We start from the raw sequence: 27,285 nt of genomic DNA on the forward strand, positions 1-27,285 counted from the left end.
ACACTGGATGCTTCAAAATTACCATCAGCATGTTCATCATCAGCAAACACAAATGCTGACCACAGGCTCTGCCAACTGTTTGTCAGATGTCTTGTCCCTCGACCGCTCTTTCACCCAGATGGCACTTTTCACGCCAAATACTTTCTGGAACCCTGCTATACCCAGGCGTCAGTTCACAGCACAATGTGAATTGTCTTTATACTCATACTTTATGGACTATAAAATCTTTTGGTCCCTTGGCTGTGTCAATGAGGGTACATTCGGAGGTAAGTAAATGCTAAACACACTGAAAAGGGGTTTAGCATCTGCACATGCTGAGTAAACGTCAAGCAAGAACAATATCTTGCAGTTTTCATCATGACTGCATCCTCTGGAACAAAGTACTTCTGAAACCAGTCCAGACAAACTTGCCTGGTTATTCATGCTCTAGTTACCATAATAATGTAGTAGAAATACTCTTACCCAGATTGTGGGCACTGGTTTTTTTCCAACGTACAATAATTTACACTGGTCTGTTCCAACTCCACTAACACAACCAACCACATTAAATCTTCTTCTGTGCCTTTTACATCTGTTGGTGTCCTTTTCACTAGCCGTTGCTAAGGTTTTTTTTCTCATGCATTATGCCAAAATAAGGATATTGAATCGATATTTTAGATTTCTCCACTAGAAAAGCTTTCAATAGCAAATTCCCTCAGAGTAGAGGAGTTCCAAAATAGAGGGCATAGGTTTAAGGTGAGAAGGTAAATAGTTAAAGGGACCTAAGGAGCAACTTTTTCACGCAAAGTGTGGTGCGTGTATGGAATAAGCTGCTGGAGGAAGTGGTGGAGGCTGGTACAATTGCACCATTTAGAAGGCATCTAGGTGGGTATATGAATAGGAAAGGTTTAGAGGGATAAAAGGCCAAATGCTGGCAAATGGGACTAGATGAATTTGGGATATCTGGTCGGCATGAATGAGTTGGATCGAAGGGTCTTGTTTATGTGCTGCACAACTCCGACTCCATGACTTGGCAAACTTGTTTACAAATCTTTCAGCTGTCTCAATGTGCTGAGGATTTATCTCCAGACTCTTAAATACTTTACTTCATGGTATTTTTTAGATTTGTGAACCAACCTGAACACTATTTACATTAAGTTTAGGTATTCAGTTCAGTGGGCTGAAAATTTGGGTTTGCTTTATCAACAATGGCCTAGTCAATGGCACCTCTCATTCTATCATCATTCAGTTTAATCCATCATTTTTTGGTTTACGCGTAGTTTACTTCCTTCTTTCTGAATGTGATATCCAGTATAAAAACTGGATTTGCTGCTTCTTAAAGTCATAAATAATGGAGGTACCCACTCCATACTCCTCATTCAGCTTTTGCACAGAGTATGATGGAGGCAGATTCAATCGAGGCATTCAACAGGGAATCAGATCATTATCTGAAAAGGAAGAATGTGTAGGATTACATGCAGAAGGTGGGGTAAACAGTACTACCAGTACAGTACCTAAAACCCAGCTGAGAACCATCAGCATCCAACAACTGAATGTGTTTTTAAACAGGCCAAGCAAGAATTTTAATTTGAATGAACAAGGTAATATTGGCTTGCATTGGTGAGATGGCAAGATTCAAGTGGCTGAACAATCTTTGTGACTGTATCCACAACAACTTGGAAAGCTCAGGTATTCCTACATTAGCATGGTGACATTCTCCCACAAAGACACCTAGGTCCATCTACTCCTGCACTCCTTTTAGTGTCATATCATTTATTTATGTTGTCTCACCATGCTCTTTGTACTAAGATGAATCATTATATACTTCTCTGCATTGACTGTAATCTGCCACTTATCTATTAAACTAACTTGTCTATATCCTTTGGAAGTTCTCCATTATGTCCCTGTAGTTCTCAATGCTTCCATGTGTCTTATCATCTGCAAGTTTGAAATTAAATATAAATTCCACCAATAACCATGGTAGGATTTGAGTCCATGACCCCAGCCTCTGAACATCAGGATTATAAATCCAGTAACATTACCACTTTGCCACCAACTTCTTAGTTCAGCAAGGCTTCAGTAAATCAAGGCACAACACTGAGTGAATGGAGGAAACTTAAATGAAGCACAAACAACATGAACCAGGTGGGCTGAATAGCCTGTTGCAACATTATACATACAGATGTCGGAATGCACATCTTGGCCCTTCAAGCCTGCTCTGCCATTCAATAAGAGCATGACTGGTTTGATTACTCCACATTCCTGTCTATCCCGATAAGCAGGGGGTGAAAAGTTATCAGAATCTACTGACTATTACCTTAAATTCAAGGACTCTGCTACTAATGCCTTTTGAGGATGGTACCCTGCCTTTACGAGGGTAACACCACCACAATGTGACGATGCTTAGTTTTGAAGGAATGTTCAAGAAACCTAGACACTAAAAACAGGACTGAATCTTTCCTCAGCTGCATATAAAATTGTTGAACTGCAAGTTCCCCTGACATGACTATTACAAGGAGGAATACGTCTGCTTGAATCCAACAAACATAAATAATCACCATCGGTTTTCACACAGTCAACAAAGAGCATGAAAACCATCTGCTGAGAGACACACTCCCTTCTGTCAACATATTCCAAGAGCTCAAGACACTAAACTATCATCATTATTACAAGCAGTGGGAAAAGCACAACTTTCTTGACCTGTCAATCACAAATTACATTATGTGCTTCTGACTGAATGGCACACATCAGAGACACCGTTAGTTTACCCATGGTAATTTTACATATTCAGCTTCCCCTCCCTTAGCCCCTTGTCTACTTTGAACACTCATTAAATCACCCCAGAATTTGCTAAATTCCAGGAAATATAAGGATATCTTGTGTAATTTCTCCTCTGAGGTTACCCCTCAAAGTCCAGATTATTATGCTATACATCTGTGCTGCACTCTCTCCAAAAATAATAGTCTTCTGACAGGGTGGTTCACAGTAACCAAAGGCTGTAGATTTACTTGTCACCACTTGATTTCGAGTCATTACAATAATTACTCTACTTCAAAAAGTACTTCAAAGGGTTTCACTCTTCAGTGGATAATCTCATTGAGATCTATTTGACAAATTTTACCTTCTGTCCAAATTTAAATCCCCTAGGCTACCTTGATTTTAGTTCCCATTGTAAAGCGCAAAGCCAATTTTGCATCACTGGTCATTCCAACAGTTTGGTGAGGTTAAGTCAAGTGAAGCAGATCTATGCTAATTATTAAAATATATAGGTGAGAGCTTTACATAACTTCTTACACATGTGAAATTTGTAAGGCTTATAGACATTCCTAATCAGTGATCACAAATACCTTTACACTTGCAGTACTGAAACATAATGAGCAAGTTTACAAAAGTACGGTCAAATCACACCATCAACACAAAAAGGAAAAGGTGAGGTCAAACTTAACTCCAAGCCTTGTCATCACATGGGCTGCTTTCAACACAGCCAACCCATTTTTACCTACTTCTGGTCTTTCATCCTGGCATATCATTATCCAGCCCTTTGTCCACCATACTGTCTTTCTCTGCATACAAACCTTCACTGGTGGAGGAATTTGTTGAAAAGATACACTTAGACCAGTTCAAATATGTTCTTGGTGGGAAATTACTGAGCAGAGTAGATATATATACCAGAATCATTCATGTGAAGTTATGCCTCCAGAAGCCTAAAGACCTTTTGTAAATCAAAGCTATTTGTCATTCAGTCCCTGAATGAAATCCAGCATGTTTTATTTATTATGAAAATGACTTGCCTCCTGGCTTCAAGCAAGAGCTTAGAAACTAGCTGTCCCAACAGTTCTGAGAGATGGTAATCCAATCCCAGCCTGACTGTAACTGTATTTACCATAACCTTACATGGTGATATTCTGTATTGTTGCACTCCATGAAAGGCAGAACTTTAGCCTGTAGTCTGAAATTAAATAATTCCTTCCCTTATGCTGGATACTTACTTGTGGGCAACATGGTGGCTCAGTGGTTAGCACTGCTGCCTCACAGCGCCAGGGACCCGGGTTCGATTCCAGCCTTGGGTGACCGTGTGGAGTCTGCACGGGTTTCCTATGGGTGCTCTGGTTTCCTCCCACAGTCCAAAGATATGCAGGTTATTGGCCATGCTAAATTGCCCATAGGGATTTGTAGGTTAGGTGCATTAGTCAGGGGAAAATATACGGCAGAGGAATCCCCCACTAATTCTAATTCTCACCCTCAGGGCTCTATCTATCTTGTCATTCATTTTACCCACTATCTTCAGCATGTATGCTAGCCTGCTCCTATCTCCTACTAGTTCTGAAGAAGGGTCACTAGACCTGAAACACTGATTCTACTTTCTCTCCAAAGATGCTGCCAGACATGTGGAGTTTCTCCAGTAATTTCATTTTCATTTCAAATTTAACCATTTGCTCATTCTAATATTCACATAAATAATGCAACTCTCTATTAAATTTCACTGTAGAACTGCTACCACAAAACAAGTGATAACTCCACCTTGAGAAAAATGTCCAACACAAAGATATACAATATCAGAGTAATAACACTAAATTAGAGACAACACAATCAATTACTTGGAAGAGATCTTTCATTACATTTCTTACTCATCTCCACTGGCTTTATGTCATTCTCCTCCTTGGGAGGCATCACAATCCCACTTCACCCTGTGGCTCCACTAACCTTCACCCATTCCCTATATCAGATGTGAGAAATCACAAATTTAAAAAGAAAATCTGTAAGACACCTCATCATTCACCACTCTCTTCACACCCTGAAGATCCTGTCAGAGGATTCTGCATTGTGAGGAATCACTGCCTGTCTCCCTTCAGGGCAGTTGTTTCATCTCTTCCCTGGGGTGGCCTGTTGAGCTTGGGTGGGTGTCACACTTCAAGGACTGCTCAGACCTGGAGGTATCACACCCCTGGCGTTGCTCGACCCTGGACGGCATCACACCCCTGGCATTGTTCAACCCTGGCCAGCATCACACACCAGGGGTTCATAGAGTCATAGAGACGTACAGCATGGAAACAGACCCTTCGATCCAACCCGCACGTGCCGACCAGATATCCCAACCCAATCGAGTCCCACCTGCCAGCATTTGGCCCATATCACTCCAAACGCTCCCTATTCATATACACATCCAAATGTCTCTTGAATGTTGCAATTGTACCAGCCTCCACCACTTCCTCTGGCAGCTCATTCCATACATATACCACCCTCTGCGTGAAATAGTTGCCCCTTAGGTCTCTTTTATATCTTTCCCCTCTCACCCTAAACCTATGCCCTCTAGTTCCGGACTACCCAACCCCAGGGAAAAGACTTTGTCTATTTACCCGACCCATGCCCCTCATCAGCTCCAGGGAAAACAACCCACAGCCTCTCCCTGTAGCTCAAATCCTCCAACCCTGGCAACATCCTTGTAAATCTTTTCTGAACCCTTTCAAGTTTCACAACATCTTTCCGATAGGAAGGAGATCAGAATTGCATGCAATATTCCAATAGTGGCCTAACCAATGTCCTGTACAGCTGCAACATGACCTCCCAACTTCTGTACTCAATACGCTGACCAATAAAGGAAAGCATACCAAACGTCTTCTTCACTATCCTATCTACCTGTGACTCCACTTTCAAGGAGCTATGAATCTGCACTCCAAGGTCTCTTTGTTCAGCAACACTCCCTAGGACCTTACCATTAAGTGTATAAGTCCTGCTAAAATTTGCTTTCCCAAAATGCAGCACCTCGCATTTATCTGAATTAAACACCATCTGCCACTTCTCAGCCCATTGGCCCATCTGGTCAAGATCCTGTTGTAATCTGAGGTAACCTTCACTGTCTACTACACCTCCAATTTTGCAGTCATCTGCAAACTTACTAACTGCACCTCTTATGCTCACATCCAAATCATTTATGTAAATGACAAAAAGTAGAAGACCCAGCACCGATCCATGTGGCACTCCACTGGTCACAGGTCTCCAGTCTGAAAAACAACCCTCCACCACCAGCCTCTGTCTTCTACCTTTGAGCCAGTTCTGTATCCAAATGGCTAGTTCTCCCTATATTCCGTGAGATCTAACCTTGCTAATCAGTCTCCCATGGGGAACCTTGTCGATTACCTTACTGAAGTCCATATAGATCACATCTACTGCTCTGCCCTCATCAATCCTCTTTGTTACTTCTTCAAAAAACTCAAATCAACTTTGAGAGACATAATTTCCCACGCACAAAGTCATGTTGACTATCCCTGGCGGCATCACACCCCTGGGGGATGTTCGACCCTGGTAGGAATCGCTCACCCCTGGGGGGGGATGTTCGACCCTGGTAGGCATTGCTCACCCCGGGGGGATGTTCGACCCTGGTAGGCATCGCTCACCCCTGGGGGGGGGATGTTCGACCCTGGTAGGCATCGCTCACCCCTGGGGGGGGGGGATGTTCGACCCTGGTAGGCATCGCTCACCCCTGGGGGAGATGTTCGACCCTGGTAGGCATCTCTCACCCCTGGGGGGGGATGTTCGACCCTGGTAGGCATCACTCACCCCTGGGGGGATGTTCGACCCTGGTAGGCATCGCTCACCCCAGGGGGATGTTCGACCCTGGTAGGCATCACTCACCCCTGGGGGGGATGTTCGACCCTGGTAGGCATCACTCACCCCTGGGGGTGGGGGGGGGGGGGGGATGTTCGACCCTGGTAGGCATCGCTCACCCCTGGGGGGAGATGTTCGACCCTGGTAGGCATCGCTCACCCCTGGGGGGAGATGTTCGACCCTGGTAGGCATCGCTCACCCCTGGGGAGGATGTTCGACCCTGGTAGGCATCACTCACCCCTGGGGGGGGGGATGTTCGACCCTGGTAGGCATCACTCACCCCTGGGGGGGATGTCCGACCCTGGTAGGCATCACTCACCCCTGGGGGGGGATGTTCGACCCTGGTAGGCATCACTCACCCCTGGGGGGGGGATGTTCGACCCTGGTAGGCATCGCTCACCCCTGGGGGGGGGGGGGGGGGGGGGGGGATGTTCGACCCTGGTAGGCATCGCTCACCCCTGGGGGGAGATGTTCGACCCTGGTAGGCATCGCTCACCCCTGGGGGGAGATGTTCGACCCTGGTAGGCATCGCTCACCCCTGGGGAGGATGTTCGACCCTGGTAGGCATCACTCACCCCTGGGGGGGGGGATGTTCGACCCTGGTAGGCATCACTCACCCCAGGGGGATGTTCGACCCTGGTAGGCATCACTCACCCCAGGGGGATGTTCGACCCTGGTAGGCATCACTCACCCCTGGGGGGGGGGATGTTCGACCCTGGTAGGCATCGCTCACCCCTGGGGGGGATGTTCGACCCTGGTAGGCATCGCTCACCCCTGGGGGGGGATGTTCGACCCTGGTAGGCATCACTCACCCCAGGGGGATGTTCGACCCTGGTAGGCATCACTCACCCCAGGGGGATGTTCGACCCTGGTAGGCATCACTCACCCCAGGGGGATGTTCGACCCTGGTAGGCATCACTCACCCCAGGGGGATGTTCGACCCTGGTAGGCATCACTCACCCCAGGGGGATGTTCGACCCTGGTAGGCATCACTCACCCCAGGGGGATGTTCGACCCTGGTAGGCATCACTCACCCCTGGGGGGGGGATGTTCGACCCTAGTAGGCATCACTCACCCCTGGGGGGGGGATGTTCGACCCTAGTAGGCATCACTCACCCTGCTTGAAGATGAGTTTACGAAAGTAAGACTCTCTGACCAGCCTCCCGTCCGGGTCGAACAACACTGGGAAGGTGTCGGCGCTCAGCCGGGGCCCTCCGCCTCTCAGCACAACCGGTACCGGGGCCTCCCTGCAGCCGCAGAACCAGCGCCCCTCACCGACGGCGACCTTACGCCTCCTCTCCCGAGGCTCTGAACCCTCATGCTCCTCAGAGCCAAGGCCACAACGCGAAGTCCCGGGGCTCGGGTCCCCGCTCGGCTCCATGAGCCACACCGAGGGGAGTGGAGGGGTGGGCGACTGGGAGGGCAACGAGGCGGGGCCCTGGGAGACGGGGAGGGTCACATGGAGAGGGGCGGGGTTACGATGGGGCGTGATTCAAGAGGGGGCGGGGCCCTGGGAGACGGGGAGGGTCACATGGAGAGGGGCGGGGTTACGATGGGGCGTGATTCAAGAGGGGGCGGGGCCCTGGGAGACGGGGAGGGTCACATGGAGAGGGGCGGAGCTACGACGAGGGTTGGTGCTAGAGGGGGCGGTGCCCTGGGAGGGGAAGGATAAACGGAGAAGGGCGGGGTCACGCGGAGGGGCGAGGCTCCAACATCGGGTGGGCCAAAGGGAGGGGACCGGGGGTAGAGGGAAGGGGAGAGATTCATATGGGCGGGAGCAGATCGCGCATGCGGCCCGAAGGAGGGGCGGGGTCAGAAGGGCGGGGATTTGGTCGTGGGTGGGACATAACGGGGTGGAGCGAATGTGGGGCGGGGCCAGAAAGGGGGCGGGGATGGATTGTGGGCGCGCGGGAAGGTGAAGGGGCGGGTTGTTTTGGGCGGGGCCTGATTGGGGGCGGGGCCGCCCTCATCAACATCAGCTGTCCTTCATTTCAGCTATTTGTTTCTATCTCTTTCTATCAGCTATTTATTATTCAGCTATTATTTCCATCTCTTCTTGCAAATTCTTTTATTTCGTTGAAGTTATATCTTTAATAAATCAAAGCACGTTATTCATATTTAGCACGTTATGGAAATATTTATGGAGTGAGAATGGAATGCACATTTTAGCTCAGCTCTTTCACCATCCTCTTTTTATAACTTAGTTCGTCCATCTCCTTTATCCGAATAATCCACCAAACTTTCTGACCACATCACAAATTGTTTCCATATTTTTCGATCCATCTGTCTGCCTATTTTCCATTTTCTCACTCTCACAGCATTCCTTACAAAACCTTTGTCCACCCTCTTACTAGATGCATCCACCAACTGCTTGTGAACACGGATATCATTGTCCTACTGCAAAGCAAAAAGTGTGGTGCTGGAAAAGCACAGCCGGTCAGGCAGCATCCGAGGATCAAGAGAATCGACGTTTCCGGCATAAGCCCTTTATCAGGGACGTGAGGGGGCACCAAGGGGGCTCAGAGATAAATAGGAAGGGGGTTGGGGCTGGGGGTGAAAGGTAGCTGGGAAGGCCATAGGTAGATGAAGCTGGGGTTGATGGCTATGGGAAGGAGAGGAGGGTGGACCTGATAAGTGGGAAGGAAGATGGACAGATCAAGAGGGTGATGCCGAGTTGGAGAGTTGGATCTGGGATGAGCTGGAGGGAGGGGAGATGAGGAAAGTGGTGAAGTCAATGTTGATGCTGTGCGGTTGGAGGGTCCCAAGATGGAAGATGACGTGTACGTCCTCCAGTCGTCGGATGGCTTGGATTTGGCAGTGGGTGAGATCCATGACTTGGGTGTCCTTGGCGGTGTGGGAGGGGAAGTTGAAGTGTTCAGCCTCAGGGCAGTGGGGTAGTTTGGTGAGTGTGTCCCAGAGATGTTCCCTGAAGCGTTCTGCAAGTTGGCGCCCTGTCTCCCCAATGTAGAAGAGACCACATGGAGAGTAACAAACACAGTAGATGAGATGTTTGGATCTGCAGGAAAATCACTGCCGGTTGTGGAAGGATCCTTTGGAGTCTTGTACGGAGATGAGGAGGGAGGTGTGGGCAAGTTTTGCAGCTCTTGCAGCAGCAAGGGAATCTCCTTAGAGATATCATACTCCAAGGGGAGATCTGCAGGATAGAGGTTCAACTGTTCACTTTGTGTTATCTCAAACTTTTCTGCGGTTTGTTTTATTTCCACATCAAATTGATGCAACCAAAACATAATGTTGCTGTTTTTAAACTGTGAGCTTTTATGAAGTCCCTGTCATATCGTGACTGGCTAAACAGCAATATGCTTGCCATCAGAATTACGTCGAATGCACAGCAGAGAAACAGGCCATTGAGCCCAACCAATCCAAGCTAGTGTTTATGATGCACACATCCTCCTTCATCTCACTCAACCAGCAATTCTTCCTATTCCTCTCCACTCCTGTATGTATTAAGCTCAAACCTAAATATATTTATGCTAGTCACCTCAACCACTCCCTATGATCAATATTCCTATTTCCTACTGAGGTTCATGCACAGCAGAACCTGAACCAGAGGTCAATGTATTCACAATCCAATTGGCATGCATGGACCCTGTGCAGATTAAAGAGAATATAGTAAATTTAACACTTTGACTATGCTCTAACTGAAGACATCTGTCTTGAATTTCCCCAATATATTTATTAGTGAGTATAGTTTTAGGAACATAGGAACAGAGGTTTGATCAACTACTTCAAGCCCTTTTACCCACACTATCCCAATAAACATTTATGCCACTGGTAAACAGAAATCTCTTGAACCCTAAATACGGTTGAAGTCTCCACAGCCCATGTGATCTGGATGTGAGCACAAGAGGTGAAGTTAGTAAGTTTGCAGATGACACCAAAATTGGAGGTGTAGTGGACAGCGAAGAAGGTTTCCTCAGATGACAATGGGATCTTGCTCAGATGGGCCAATGGGCTGAGGAGTGCCAGATGGAGTTTAATCTAGACAAATGCGAAGGCTGCATTTTTGGAAAGCAATTATTAGCAGGACTTATACACTTAATAATAAGGTCCTACGGAGTGTTGCTGAACAGAGAGTCCTTGGAGTGCAGGTTCGTAGCTCATTGAAAGTAGAGTCGCATATGGATAGGAGAGTGAAGAAGGCATTTGGTATGCTTTCCTTTATTGGTCAGGGTATTGAGTACAGGAGTTGGGAGGTCATGTTGTGACTGTGCAGGATATTGGTTAGGCCGCTGTTGGAATATTGTGTGCAATTCTGGTCTCCTTCCTATCAAAGGATGTTGTGAAACTTGAAAGGGTTCAGAAAAGATTTACAAAGATGGTGCCAAGGTTGGAGGATTTGAGCGATGGTGAGAGGCTGAACAGGCTGGGGCTGTTTTCCCTGCATCTGAACTGACTGTAGTCCGTGTGCTTAAGTCCAACCCTGGACTTGAGCTTGCTGATAAGGGTCGTGCTGTTGTAGTCTGGTGTACTGACCTCTACATTGCAGAGGCTGAGCACCAACTCTCAGATACCTCCTCTTATCCTACCCTGGACCATGACCCCACTATGGCACATCAGGCCAGTGTATCAATTACAGTCACTGACCTCACTTCATCTGGTGATCTCCCCCCCAATGCCTCCAAGCTGATAGTCCCCCAGCCCCTCACAGCTCACTTCTACCTCCTTCCCAAAATTCACAACCAGGACTGCCTGGCAGACCCATTGTTTCAGCCTCCTCCTGCCCCACAGAACTCATCTCTCCCTTTTCTCCCCTGGTCCATTCCCTGCCCACATACTTCCGTGACTTCCCTGATACTTAATGCCAATTTTGGAATTTCCAGTTTTGCGGGCTTCAATAGCCTTGTCTTTACCATGGGCGTGCAATCCCTTTACACGTCCATCCACCACCAGGATGGTCTAAGGGCTCTTCGCTTCTTCCTGAAGCAAAGGCCTGAACCTGTCCCCACTCATCACCACCCTCCTCCACTTGGCCGAGCTCATCCTTACCATCAACAACATCTCTTTTAACTCCTCTCATTTTCTTCAGGTCAGAGAGGTGGCCATGGATACTCACATGGGCCCCTGTTATGCCTGTCACTTCGTGGGGTATGTGGAATATTCCGGACCCCACCCACAACTCTTTCTCCTATATATCTATGATATCATTGGTGCCTCCTCCCTCTCTCATCTGGAATTGAAAAAAATTCATCGATTTCACTTCCAATTTCCACCCCACCCTCACTTTCAACTGGTCTATCTCTGACTCCTCCCTTCCCTTCCTCAACATCTCTGTTTACATTTCTGGTAATAGACTGGCCACTAATGTCCACTATAAACCCACTACCTCCCACAGTTACCTTGCACCCTGTTTCCTGTAAAAACTCCCTTCCATTATCTCAGTTTCTCCGTCTCTGTTGTGTATGTTCAAATGTGGTCAACTTCGACAAGGGAGCCTCTGAAATGTCCACCTTCTTCCTCAACTGAGGATTCCCCAGCACCAGTGTTGACATGGCCCTCTGCTGGATCCAACCCCTCTCCCGCACTTTGGCCCTCACCCCCTTTCTTCCCTCCCACCTCAGTGATAGAGTTCCCCTTGTCCTTACGTACCATCCCACCAGCATCCACATCCAGAAATCATCAGCCACCATTTCCACCAGCTCCAGCGAGACGCCACCACCAGACACACATTCCTAAACCCTCCCTTGTGAGGCTTCTGCAAGGACCATTTCCTTCAGGACACCCTGATCTACTCTTCCTTCACTACTTTTACACCCCCTCCCCTGCCCCATAGCCCCACAGCATCTTCCCCTGAACGATCGAAGGTGTAATACCTGCCCATTTACCTCATCCCTCCTCAGTATCCAAGGGCTCAAACACACCTTCTAGGTGAAGCAGCACTTTACCTGCACTTCTCACAATCTAGTCTACTGCATTCACTGCTCACAATGTGGTCTCCTCTACATTGGGGAAACAAAGCATAGACTGGGTGACTGCTTTGCAGAACATCTATGTTCTGTCCACAGAAAAGACCCTGAGCTTCCAGTTGCCTACCACTTTAACACATCACTCTGTTCCCTACCTACCATCCCGGTCTCAGGCTTGCTGCAGTGTTCCAGCGAAGCTCAGTGCAAGTTAGAAGAACGATACGTCAGTTTATTCTTGGGGACCCTACAGCCTTCCAGACTCAACATTGTGTTCAATAATTTTAGGAGAAAGTGAGGACTGCAGATGCTGGAGATCAGAGCTTAAAAATGTATTGCTGGAAAAGCCCTTCTTTCCTGAAGAAGGGCTTATGCCCGAAACATCGATTCTCCTTCTCCTTGGATGCTGCCTGACCTGCTGTGCTTTTCCAGCAACATATTTTTAAGCTCAATAATTTTAGGGCCTGTATGCCCCCATGTCCTAGCCCCCTAGCACACACACCAGACCTTGTTATCACAAAGTCTACCATTACACACTACCCATTGTTAACCACTAACAGTCTCCATTAAAAGCTATTCATCCTCCCAGTCAAATCGTTATTGACTCCTTTGTCTGTCCAACTGTTCTCTCTCTTTGGGTTCTATCCCTACCTATTGTTTACACCTTAGCCCCTTCCCCCAGCCCTATTGTCTGTGTATAAACCAACATTTTCCTAACTAGCATCAGTTCTGAGGAAGGGTCACTGGACCCGAAACATTAACTTTGATTTCTCTTCACAGATGCTACCAGCCCTCCTGAGCTTTTCCAGCAACTTCTATTTTTGTTTCTGAATTATAGCATCCGCAATTCCTTTGGTTTTTATTCCCTACTTTAAAATTGCACCTCCTGGATCGAGATTCTCCAACCAGGTGAAACATCTTAACATGTGTCAACTCTGTCTATCTATTTAAGTGTGTTTTAAGTTTCAATGAGATCACCTCTCAATCTTCAAAACTCCAGAAAGCACAGGTCCAGTTTCCTCAATTTCTCTTCATTTCCCTTCATCCTGCGAACAAGTCTGATGAACCTTCATTGCACTTCCTTCGATTGCAATAATATCCTGAGCAACGGAGACCAAAATGACACACAGTATTCCATGTGAACTAAACAAGCTCCTATACAATTGAAGCAAAACTTCACTACTCCTTTGTTCAAATTTTCGTGTAACAAACATTGCTTATACATTATTTAATATCTCACATAATTACAAGACAATTCTGTTCTGATCTATATGCAGAGTAAAACTAGTGAGTATGGAAGCATCTCAAAGTCTCTCTGTGTGGTGAATAGGCTAATGGGTCATCTCTGGGTGTCCATACCTCCATCACAAGGACACCTTCAAGAAAGATATGAAGAATGCGGATTGAGAGACAGTCACTGACATCTGTGAACTCTAGAGGTTGACTGTTTGAAAGGGTGTTGGAAGAGGCGAACAGAAACAAAAAGCTTGGTTTGATGAGAAGAGGGCCTAGAGAAAACAGAGGCCGGTGAGTCATGCACTTTCTGAGCCCATTGTCTTCTACTGTAGAGGATGCAGAAGAGACTGTGATGCTGGAGTGGGAGTCCCGAGCTACACGAAGCGATACCTAACACACAATTGTCCACTATGGTGTCAATGATTGACATAGGAGATAGAAGCTGCTGCAAAAGTCATCAGGTTGCTCGAAAAAAAAATTGAAGATATCAATCTCAATAACGAAACAATGTTTATTAATAAGGAAGAGGCAAAGAATCTTTATGTGTAAGCTAAATATGACTGGCATAGCTTCCCATTTTATGAACTTAACAGGTAACCTTTTGCTCTAGGTTGTCCTTTGTATGAAACATTAAATTGGAACCCTGACTGCCCTCTCAGATGTATGCAGTAAGATGCCATGGCATTTCTTTGAATAACAGTAAGGGAGCCCACCCTGGTGTCAATGCCAGGGAGAGTATAGACAACAGTGTCTTTACTTCATAGAATCCATACAGTGTGGACATAGGCCATTCAGCCTATCCAAGCTGCACCAATCATCTGAAGAGCATGCCGCCCAGACTCAGCAGCACCCCACCCTATCCTAGTAACCTCACATTTACCATGACTAACCCACCTAGTCTGCACATTCCTGGTTATTACAGAGATATGTTAGCATGGCCAATCCACCTAACCTGCACATCTTTGACTGGGTGAGGCAACCCATGCAGACATACAGAGAATGTGCAAACTTGATGTAGAGAATCAGCCAGGGCTAGAATTGAACCCAGGTCCTTGGTGCTGTGAGGCAGCAGTGCTAACCACTGTGCTGGCTTGCTGCCCCTAAAATATTTCATTGGTTGGAAAGAACTTTCAGAGGTTTGGTAATTGTGAAAAACATTGAACAAATGTAAGTCTTACTTTCTTTTAAAGTCGGAATGCCTGAAGCCATTATTTGTAAGCACCCACCAGCACCTCAATTACTCCAGTCCTGTGCTCATGGGTGTGTGGAATCAATAAGTCACTGCAAGCACTATAGCCAGCTTACTGTCTTGAATATTTCTGTCTCTCTATTAATTCACTGCTTGTGACTTACTCTGTGTGTAACAGAATTATTTCACTGAAGCCTTTGTTTGTAACATGGTTGAATGTCATTTTGCTACTCCCTATGAAATTATGTCTGTAATCATCAGACCTCATCCTCTTTCATATCTCTCTGGCTGAGACTAATTTAGTTCCAAAATCCTTGTTTTTATTGTGAGAGTAGACATTTACCATTCCGAAAGAAACAAGATTCTGGCTGAGGAATGGACTGTCAGATTCTATTGATTTCGCAGTGTGGAGACTTCCAGCAGTCTCTGTGCTGGGATATGTTTTATTTAAAAGGGGCACTGCAGCAACCTGGTCGTCTAACTTTGACAACACCTGCTTTCTTCACAACCACCACTACAAGGGAGGGTGGCATAGGAACACCACTGCTTCCAGATTCCCTTGCATCTCACGTAGAATCATCGAATCGCTACAGTGTGGGAACAGGCCCTTCGGCCCAGCAAGTCTATACTGACCCTCCAAAGAGTATCAGACCCAGACCCATTCCCCTACATTTACTCCTGACTAATGCACCTATACATCCCTAAACACTATGGGCAATTTAGCATGGCCAATTCACCCAATCTGCACATCTTTGGACTATGTGAGGGTATCAGAGCACTCGGAGGAAACCTGCACAGGCACAGGGAGAATGTGCCAACTCCACACAGACAGTTTCCCAAGGCTGGAATCGAACCTGGGTCCCTGGGGTTATGAAGCAACAGTGAGGCTAACCACTGAGCCACCATGCCGCCCCATATTTTGATACAACACAGGAGTGGAGGAAATAGGAGCAGAAGTAGCCCTTTGCCAGTTGAACTTACTCTGCCATTTAGTACAATGCGATATTCGCCAATTCTGGGCTTCAGCTGCACTTTCCAACCCACTCCATGTATCCTTTGATTTCCTGAGAGATCAAACATCTGTCCTTCACAGCATTAAATGTATTCAACGAATGGGCATTCATCTGGGGTAGAGAATTCCAAAGGTTTAAAGTAATTTTGCCCTAACTCAGTCCGAAGTAATGAGCCCCTTGTCCTGAGATGATGTCAATGAGTTATAGAGAAAGGCTGAATGGACTGGGGCTATTTTCCCTGGAGCATTGGAGGGGTGACCTTATAGAAGTTCATAAAATTATGAGGGCCATAGATATTGGTAAGTTATCTGAATGGATATTTGAATAGAAAGGGATTAGAGATATGGGCCAAATGCTGACAAGTAGGACTAGATTAATTTGGGATATCTGGTTGGCATGGATGAGCTGTGCCGAAGGGTCTTTTTCCACGCTGTACATCTCTATGGAGTCGATGTGTTTTAGTTGTAGTAGTCACAAGCTGTGTGAGTCCAGGAGAGTTGCTAGCTTCAGTAAAGAATTCCTCTGATTTTCTTCTGAAATCTCTCTCTAGAAGTTGATCCCTCCTGCCTGTAAGAATCTGTGTTTGAATTTACCTTTTTTTCCAAGGGGTGTGTTTATGGGATGTTACTATATTGGAGCAGTTAATTAGTTAAGTTGCTGTATTGGGTCAGTTTGGATACTTGTTAGTGAGTGGCAAGAAGCCTATTTGCTTGGATTAGCATTCATTAGCATGTATTAAAATCCTCATTATTACATCGGAAACCTCATTAGTATGTAGTTTCCCGAACTCCCACATGTACATAGAATCTAGACTGTGACAATTCCTCACATGAAAGTCAGAGCAGTAACCCAGTGATTCCAGCTCACTGCCTGTTCCTGACCTCCATCAGTCACCAACATCTCAGAGCACACTCCATTGGCAATGACTGCACTCACCCCTCAGCTAGCAGGAGCTCCAGGAACCCTTGAGTCAAGCAGGGTGCCAATTACTCACTGTCTGACATGCCTGGGGCAAATGAAATAATCCATGCATGGCAGCTATGGTCTGCAAATGCTTGGCTAGATGTATGGCTGAGCTGCTGGTGCCAGGAATCCTGGAAGCTACTGGTAAGTCCTGGTAGTGGCCTGTTCTGCCTCCTGCAGCCAGTGGGAGAATAGGATGAGCTGGGTGTCATAGAGGCATGGTACATGATGAAGGTGAGTTTGGGAAGATAATGCAGTAGAACGTACTAGGTCATGCAGTGAGGATTTCTCCACGAATCTCATCAAAAATGAGACTTAGTAATTTCTGGTAAGATTCAGGCCTATAGTTTGAGAGGGGGTGCTTATTTTGAATAGATAACATGGCATGCGGCTGGGGATGTGATGGGGATATCAGATATTGGTAATCATGGGTGAGGGAGTGATCTCAAGGCATAAGATTGTTATTATGGCCTTGAAAGTGATGGGTCAATGCAAATGTGGAATAGAAGGTTGCCTAAGTGTTACGGGGGAGGTGATCTTGAGCTGGAACACTGAAAAACAACCACTCTTCCAGGTGTTTTAGCAATGTAAGAAATAACGTTTAGCTGCTTGATCACATCGCTCTCAACTCCGCTCATAACTGTTGAGGTTGTCAAGCTCCGGGAAACTGAGTTAGCCAACATCGAAATCAAATCAGGCTCCAAGTGAACAAAGGAAAGTAGGGATGTAACAGGGCAGGTGACCAAATATTGGCTATAGAGATCGCTTTTTTAAAAAAAGGAATATCTTAATGCAGGAGAGAAAGGTGGAGACTTTGGAAAGTTTTGGAGGGTCTTTTCCAAAGCCTGTGTACCAGGCGGCTGGAGCCATTAAAATTGGAAAGCTGCAAGAAACTAAAATTGGAGGAGTGTAGAGCTCTCACTAGGTTGCAGGGCTGCAAGATATTACAGGGATCAGGCAAGGCAAGGCCATTGGAAACAAAGATACACGTGAAGCCTCACAATTTTGTTGATCGTTCAAATTCTATAATTCTTGTTTAGGTATTTTGCTCTTTATTTCTCCCAATCTTTTTATTACACAATACATTTTTTTCCTGTCAATCAATATATAAGTTGTTTCCTTCACAAAAGATATTTCAATTGCAGTGTTTTGCAAAATGACTTTTCTGAACGACGCAACAGCATAATTTAACACAAATAGATTTGTTATACATGGTGATGTCAAAGTGGAATTTCTGTTGGTTCTTCATCACTAAAGCATAGCTATTATTTCATATTGAAAATGAAACTGCCATTGCTGGTACAAAAATCAAAATTGAGGAGATTAACAAAAGAAACAATGGTGGCACAAGGGAAATACTTTTTTTTTGCACTGATTGGTTAACAGTTGGAATGCACTACATGCATGTGTGGTGGAAGCAGGTTCAATCATGGTTTTCAAAAGAGTATAGGAAGATTATCTGAAAATGGAGAATGCTTCCAGAGCCATTGGGAAAGGGCTACTGATTGGTAATAATTAAATTGTTTTTTTGTGGAGAGTAACATGGACACCATGGGACATATGGCCTCCTTTGGAACTGTAACTGTTCTATGATTGTATCAAGCTGAAACCAACTGGTTACATGTCAGTGAACAGCAATGAAACTTGGTGAATTTTGACCACTGGTAGCTAAAAATATTTCAATACCATCAGAAAGTGACTGCTCAAAATTGTTGGTGCCTGCTCATATCCCAATAACTAGGACATTTTTCACTTCCCTCCTACTATCTCTATAATCTCCTCCAAATCGCCAACCGTACAGGATCTTTGTGCTTTTTAAATTCATATGCGGGATATGCGGGGTGTGACGGGCTATGTCTGGATTTATTATCCATGACTAATTGCCCAGAGGGAAGTTAAGAGTTAAGCACTTTGCAGTCACATGTCGGCCACACTAGGAAGGGACAACAGATTTGCTTCCCTAAAGGACCTTAGTGAACCAGATGTGTTTTTATGGCAATCAACAATGTTTACAGAATAATGCCAGCAGCTTGGGTTGAATTTCCATTGCAGCTGTGGTAGGCTTGGACCTATCTCATTGCATTGCTTCATGCTTAATGTGGAATGGTGCCCCTCAAAGCCACATATCCACTCATTATCCCTTGTGGACTATGGCTAATTACCTTAGTCAACATGAGAAAATGGAGTCAAGGGAGATGGTAAGTCATGATAATGAGGAATAGCTGAGAGAGTTTGTACAGCTTGTTTCCTTCCATATTTTCTTATGCTCTCATGATGGTTTTCACTTTTTGAAGCTTTGAGGGTTATGGGTAGATTATAGAAGGAGCTCTTTATAAAATAATTCTGTGGTAAAAAGAGAACATCCATTAATAGTGTAATTTCAAAAATAATAAACATTAAAAAGCAAAGGATCCATCATAATGTCAGTTGAAGGTACACTTATCAACCACAAAAGATTCCCAATTTCAATTAAATACTTCAATTAAAATTTGGAGCAGTTGAAAAGAAGAAAATCATGATTTATGAATGTGTAAAAATGTGAATTCACTATAGGGTTGCTCTCTTAAGCAGGAGTAGGCTTGTGATTGGTTAACCTGAAGTTTACCACATCCCAGACAAAGGGGAGGGGGTAGGTTGAGAAGGAAGAGCCTTCATGGTAACCTCACGCTATGCAGGAATTGAACCCACACTGCTGATATTACTCTACATTACAAACTAGCCATTCAGCCAACTGCACTAACCAACCTCCTTGTGAGCATGTGATCAGATTAACAAAAAGGGATTTGATTTAAAGTAAATTCTTTACAACAGTAGTGGAATCCATTTGAAAAATTGTCACATGAAGGCAGTGTCATACATACTACTGAAAGCAAATGGCAGATGTTATCCTGTTTGAGTGCTGAAAGCCTTTTAGAACTTGTATGGATGTTGACTGGCCAAAGATAATCTTCCTTTACTCCCATGTTTCTAGACGTTTCAACATGCAACCTCTCTAGTCATTCAAACACCTTTTTATTCTCAACTTCAATGCCTTTTTAAGTAATAAACAAAAATGATCAAAAGACATGAAAGAACAAGTGATTATTTAAAATGACTGTGTAAGTTTTTCACCTTGGATTGTTCAGGAAGTTAATCTGCAATTCCTAGAGACACTAGGTCCATCCTGGAGTTTTGACAACTTCCACATCTAAATACTTTAGGGAATCAGTTGATTTTGGAATTGGTGCCAGATATTTTCGCCAGAATGACACTGAAATTTCTGGAATTCGGTAATGAGGACAGGTTGCTGGTTTGTATTTCCCAATAATCATCCAGTGGTGGTGTTTAAGATCGTTACAGGATTGTGTCGGGAAGATTGAGTGAAACAATTTGCTCTGGTGGGGATGGGGAACCTAGAGTAAGGGAGTATAAAACTAAAATGAGTGTTTTGCCATCTCAGGGTGCTATCATGCTGCATTTCCTCACAGAAAAAGCAGCACACAAAAGTCAGTGGAAATATGGAATACTGTCAACAAAAAAAAACTATAGAAGCTGGGGATCAATTGCAAGTTTCAATTCTGAGTGTAGTGTTTCTAATGAGGATGGATTTCATAGAATATGAATTCCTTGACGGGGGCTGTTAATCTGGTCCAATCAGACATCCTGCTCATTCGGAGAGCTGGCTCTGAGGGAGCTGGATCAGTGTCAAGGACACTCCAAGTGTAAACAAAGGGTGACTTGGTGATGGGAGACCAGCCTCTATGGAGTTATTTCAGCAGACATGAGACAAAAACATGCTCCAGAAGAGGTACACTTGCAACAGTCATATTTGAGTTGGAATAAGCATTTCTGGCATCATGCTGCTGTTTGGGAAGATTCGCTTCTGCCATTGAAAACTAGGCCCAGTGTGTGGAACGTGTTTGTTTTTCGGACAAATGACATTGGGACAGATGAAAAGCAATGAGTAATTCTGCTGACAGCTTGTGGATTCACAGCTTTATCAGTTATTAGGAATCTAACTTTCCCCAAGGCACCAGCTACTAAAACCTTTTAAGAGTTGATGGATTTATTTAGGAATAGTAAACCCCAGTCCTCCTCTAAATCTGAGATGCTATCAGCTTTACTCAGCAGTTCAAGAACCGGAGAATCCATTTTGACAAGGTTAAGATGACTGGTAGAGGCATATGACTTTCATTTAACCCTTAATGAAATGCTGAGAGACTGTTGGGTAATGATTCAACCTTCCCAAAGCACTTACCAGCTGAAACCCAAACCGACTTCAATCAGGCACTACAACTGGCTTTATTAATGGAAAATACAGCAAATGGAGCATATGAATTGCATGGTATTTCAATGGAGTCCAACTGAGCTTGGTGAACACCACATGAGTAAAGGCAATTGCATAGCCTCAGACCTGTACAGAGGGGCTCTAGGTCAGCACACAGCAAAACCCCAAAACATAGCCAAATCTTGGCCAAACGGTTAAAATTGTCTTCAGGGTCCGGCCCAGCAAACCATTATTTTTGCTGCCAGCATGCAGACGCAAGACAGGGATGTCCCACTGATGTCTACACAAAGTGCTGCCTACACAAAGTGGTTGGACTTGGCATAGAGTTCATGCATCAAACACAGGGACAACAATAGAAAACCTGTTTGCATCTTTGCAATACACGAACCCCTGGAAGTATTAGCCACAGATAACCATTATTTACCAGCAGAGAATTTGAGTATTTCCTAAAGTTGAATGGGATTCAACATACAATGATAGCTTCTTACCAACCATCATCCAAAGGTCTGGTATAAGCACTTGTCCAAACTTTGAAGGCAGGCTTAAAGAAACACCCTACATCCTCACTAGATTCAAAAGTGTTCCGGTTCCTGTCTGATTATAGGACCACCCCTCATGCAACTACATGGATAGCTCCAGCAGTATTGTTAATGGGAAGAAGATTCTGCACCAGATTAAATCTGATCCGGTCACCTGGATGGGTGACGCGATTAGGAACACCAAATATAGACAGGAGTGTGAGAGGTTCTGTTCACACTGAGAGCTGACTCTGAGGGAGCTAGATCAGTGTTAAGGGCTCTCCATGTGTACAGGGTGACTTGGTGACAGGATACTGGCCTCTGTGGAGTTATTTCACTGAGAATAGATTTTTGTCGCTAGGAACTTAAAAGGTTATGGGACCAAAGCAGATGAATGGATTTAGCATTCAGATTAGCAACGTCCAATTGAATGGCAGAGCAAACTGGAGGGGCTGAACAGTCTACTGTGTGCCTAAGATACAGGATGTAGTATTTAATTTACATGTTATGCATCACCAATGTATAATGCAATAATTGTGGGAGACCTGGGGAAAGATGAAACTTTGTGGACTGGATGGAAGATTTTGAATGAGAAAATAAAGATTGTTGTTTTGGCTGCTATTTAAATCAGTAAATTTAAATCTGATCACATACCTGCTTGAGTAGTGAGTTGGTGGAGACAAAATGGTAATGCAGTACTTTAAGTTCTGTGAGATTATAGTTTGTTACTGTATGTGCTATTAAACAATGATTTTCACTTCTCCTCTAATACAATAACATAATTATGGTCCATAAAATTGCAATTTAACTGACAGAGGTGAGTACAGCCACCCTTACAAGATATTGCTGCAGTAATAAAACTATTTAACTGTGACTATCATCAGAATCATCACTAAATCTACTTTCTGTAACATTTCACTAGACATGTACAGTCTCTTATAATATATTAAAATCATTAAGCTGTTCTGTTTAATATTTCTCTTCACAGGCGCTTTCCAAACTCCTCGATTTTTATACTGTGTGACCTGTTTAATGATATAAAAATTAATTCATTTCAGGAATTTAGGTGCATTCATGCAACAATTTGCATTTACATTGCTTCTTTAAGCTGGTAGAAAAGTTCTGATGATTTAAAATTCTGCGTTTAACCACCAATGCATTTTGGCTAAGTTTGTTCAGCTTAAATTCTGCACTTGTAGTTTTTTCCTAAGCACATCCTAGGTTCTCAACTTCAATTATTATTTATAAAGTGCCTCTGAGTTCCTTTAAACCTCTGAAATATTCAAATAGCGCATATCAATGTTGCTTAGAATGGGCGGCACAGTGGCACAGTGGTTAGCACTGCTGCTTCATGGGACCTGGGTTCGATTCCAACCTCTGTGTGGAGTTTGCACGTTCTCCCCGTGTCTGTGTGGGTTTCCTCCGGATGCTCCGGTTTCCTCCCACAGTCCAAAGATGTGCAGGTCAGGTGAATTGGCCATGCTAAATTGCCCGTAGTGTTAGGTGAAGGGGTAAATGTAGGAGGATGGGTCTGGGTGGTTTGCGCTTCGGTGGGTCGGTGTGGACTTGTTGGGCTGAAGGGTCTGTTTCCACACTGTAAGTAATCTAATCTAATCTAAAAAAAAACACAGCTGCCCTTATTAAAGGGTATTTCACAAACTCACAATGTCCCATATTTGAAGGATTTCTCCAACACTGTTTTTACAGTAGGTGTGGTAGCAATTTGTTGGCTTATGCGAAAAGACAAGAAGGGCCTCCGGAATACAATTGATCGGTTGATACATAAAATGAGTATCATCAGAGTGTTTTTATTCCATTTTGTATTTGGCTTAGTTGAAGTAATACATTTAAAGTGAATCTAAATTAGCACGTAGGGGAAAGGAATACAAGGACATGATGATGAGGTTGGATTGACTTGGGTGAGGGAAAGCTTGCATGGAAAATAAATATTGGCACAGACTAGACAATAGGCATCTCACACAGTCACCCTAAGTCTTCAGTGCCTGTTTACTGCCCAAATGACAGATTCTGCACTTCAATTTCTCACCTAGAACTTCTGGAGATACAGCTAAAATGAGTCATTGTTACATTGGAGTGCTATAACAGGAAAGCTGTACCTACATTTATAGGTAGACCTGAGTTTCTCCACCATTTTATGTTTGTTACCTATATTTTTACATTTGTACGTTCCTGATCTGATCAGTGAGCAAGGCAAGGTTGGGGCTTTGACATCAAAGTTATGGTCTTGGTATACTGCTCATATATGAATGGTCTGAGATATATTATTTGGTCCCTCTGGGATCTAGGATCCTGTATCTTGATCACAGTTACTTAATGATATCAATTGCAAGTCTTCATCCATTCCCAGCAGCTAATTCATGCATCAGCTTAGATCCTGCAGCTGGGGAAATGCCTAGTGACATTAACTAAATGCTGATGAACAAACCCCAAGAGGCTAATGGAATAATGAAGCAAACATGAAAATCAACCAAACATTGTTCACTTTTTTCAATTTATTCAGGGATATAGATGTTGTTGGCGAGGTAAGGATTTATTGACCATCCCTCATTGCCCTGGAGAAGGTGGTACTGAGTTGACATTTTGAATCTTTAGCACATCAAACATCTGCATGAAAGAACTATAGAATTTACATCCAGGTTAAACACTGATGGAAACAGTTTTAGGAACATAAGAACAAAGGGTTATTGGCGGAGGAGAAGGCCATTCACATTCTCTTTGAGTACATTTTAATTACTGGTAGATCATGGATAATGTGTATCTTACATCTCCCTGCCTTGGTTCCATAATCCTTAGTGTTCATTACCGCACAAGAACCTATCAACCCCAAATTTGGAGGAAGCAAGTCCCAGACTTTCACTATTGTTTATGTCAGGAAGTGCTTCCTGAGATTAGCCCCAAACAATTTTAAGATTATGCCCCCCATTTGAGATTCGATTGGCAAAAGGATTAAGGAGATGGTCGTGGAGTGGGTAAATATGGATGATGCTTCAGAAGAATGGATTCTGGCACGGACTGGAAGCATCAAATGGTCTGTTTCCATGTTGTTTCTTACTATGCATGGAAAATTCTTGTGAATTGACAATATTATGTTGCTAGAAGTCTAGCAAGTATCCCGGTTGTGTTTGAGATGACCATATATGGACTTCATGCTAGTGGAATATCCTTTCACATCCAGCTTTGTTTTCCCTAACTCAGCCTTATCAAGGCTGTTAGCTCAGAGGTGATCTGCAGGAACCAAGCAGCAAATTGATAATACTCTTCTTTTACTCTGATTGTCCTGATTATTCTCCAGTAGCTTTGCAAAAGAATGTTCACATCAATTGTGTCTTTTACACAGGGTGCCCCAAAGTATTTCACACCGAATGGAGCAGTTCTGAAGTAACATAGTTAGTATTGGTGACCAATTAGCACACGGCCAGATCTCGCAAATGGCAGTGAGACACATGGTCAGCTGATTTGTTTTAGTGATGTTGGTTGATGTCAAATATGCCTGGAGGACCTCAACTTGATGAAAACTATTCTTTGGTCTGCCTGAAACCTGTTGGTCTTCTAGTACGAAGAGTTAACCTCGACTGAGTATTGGAGAATAGCACATTCCAAAATCCAGGACGGTGTGCTGAGGGATGCACTAAAGCTTGGGGCAGTTGCTGCCAAGGTGGAGTGGGAAATGACCACTGCTTAAGATTTTTCTGCCAATCACAATGGGTCTGTTCAATTCTCAGAAGGACCATGGCCTCAAAATGACTGTAAGTATGTTTTCCTGCATAAGTTAAAAAATGCCTTTGTTTTTGCATTTGCATGGTAGTTCTGTACGATGTCAAAGTCTAATATGTCATCTGTGTTTCCTTTTTCTCTCTGCAAAGATTGTGCAGACTGAGAACACTTCCTCTGTGCTTATATAGATAATGTTTATTCACGTAATTTTTTTTATGAATGAGATATATTTTATCAATAAAAATTTAGATGCTTGATAAATATTGGCTAGAGTATAATGGAAAATTCTCCAGCGTCTCTTCCACTGGTGGCACTCGGATCTTCATAGCTGTCTGATAGCCTTAGTTTACAATTTCATCCCAAACTGCAATAGGACAACCATAGCAGTATCAACATACTTTGACTTGATTTTTAACTTGATTTTTTAAACTCCTGAACCTTCAATTTTTTGGGCTTATACAAATCCTCAGAGGGCTTAGCTCACGATTCACCCTTACTTTGTGGAGTTCAGGCGAATTGGTTGCGAGTTCCAGAGACATTTCTAAGAAGTGTATTGGTTCCTCCAGCTCAGTAATTGAGACACTGTTTGCTGAGTATCCATATTAATCTATTGAATTCGACAATATGTGTAATCCTGATTACTTATCTCACACCTTCTCCCTGCAAAGATTGTATTGAGCTCAGGATACGACAGTAACAACCTCAACAACATTCCCCAGAACTGACATCTATAGTTTACTCACTATACAGTGCATCTTACTTTGCAAAAATATACCTTAATCATTAAAAAAAAAGAAATCTTTATCTACATACCCAATTTCTGAAGCGGTTTTCTCGAAAGTTACACCTAATCCAAAGGCATTTCTTAATTACGTAAGGTACTAGAAACTACTTCCATGTATCTGAGGCATCAGCAAGGTGTGATTACTGAAAGCTCCCCTGTTGTACTTTGGTAGAAAGACCTTAGACTGTGGTCTTTCCCCACTATGCCTTGGCCACAGCTGCCCCAATCTTTAGTACATTCCTTGCACACAATGTGCCAGTCTCCAACACTCGGTTGGGGTCAACTCTTTCGACTGGAAGACCAGAAAGCAACTTTCACCAAGTTGATGGCCTTCCAGGCACAGTCAATGTTTGGATAAATGTGTGTCTTGAGTAAAGTGCTGGAAGCAATCTGTTGCCATCTGAAAAATAGTGAAATGATTGTTTTGGTCAAAGCTATTCATCAGAGCACAGGATCCAATGAAGGTAATGGTTATCCACATTCTTTCAAAGGTTCCTATTCCTGTCCCAGAAGCAAACTCTTAGCAAGAGCAGACCATTTTCAATACTCTGTATTCTATGTAATGCTTCTAGCTTATACCAAGTCAGAGGGGTCATAGAGTCATAGAATTATACAGCATAGAAACAGTCCCTTCAGTCCAACCAGTCCATGCCGAATATAATCCCAAACTAAACTAGTCCCACCTGCCTTCTCCTCATCCATATCCCTCCAAACCTTTCCTATTCATGTAGTTATCCAAATGTCTTTTAAACATTGTAATTGCATCCACATCCATCACTTCCTCAGGAAGTCCACTCCACATGTGAACTACCTGCTGTGTAAATGATTTGCCCCTCATGTCTTTTTAAAATTTCTCTCTTCTTACCTAAAAAAAGTGTCCCCAGTATGATGTCCTCCATCCTATTGTCAGTTTTCTCTATCTACCCTATCAGAACCTCCCCAGATGTTTTTAAGCATTTATGAACCTTAATCTTCTCAATCTGAGGACAAATCTCCAAATTATCTGTTTACTCTTCTTAGATGAAGTCTTTCATCTTTCGTGTTTTATCTTGCAGTCTTGTCTAAAGAGTTAGG

The 27,285-nt window shown here is 44.0% G+C and overlaps 1 protein-coding gene across 3 annotated transcripts in view; it reads right to left on the reverse strand.

The window, feature by feature from the left end:
* LOC140488967 (TBC1 domain family member 15) overlaps window positions 1–8,057 on the reverse strand; it is a 51,772-nt gene extending 43,715 nt beyond the window's left edge. For 2 of the 3 annotated variants that reach the window (XM_072588204.1, XM_072588212.1), the window contains exon 1: window positions 7,702–8,057. In XM_072588204.1, the coding sequence (XP_072444305.1) occupies window positions 7,702–7,966 (265 nt within the window). In that variant the 5' untranslated portion in view covers window positions 7,967–8,057. The remainder of the gene's footprint in view (window positions 1–7,701) is intronic. The other variant, XM_072588198.1, reaches the window with a different exon arrangement.
* Window positions 8,058–27,285: the final 19,228 nt, after the last annotated feature.

The sequence above is a fragment of the Chiloscyllium punctatum genome, chromosome 2, assembly GCF_047496795.1.
Source record: "Chiloscyllium punctatum isolate Juve2018m chromosome 2, sChiPun1.3, whole genome shotgun sequence".
NCBI classification, from domain to species: domain Eukaryota; kingdom Metazoa; phylum Chordata; class Chondrichthyes; order Orectolobiformes; family Hemiscylliidae; genus Chiloscyllium; species Chiloscyllium punctatum.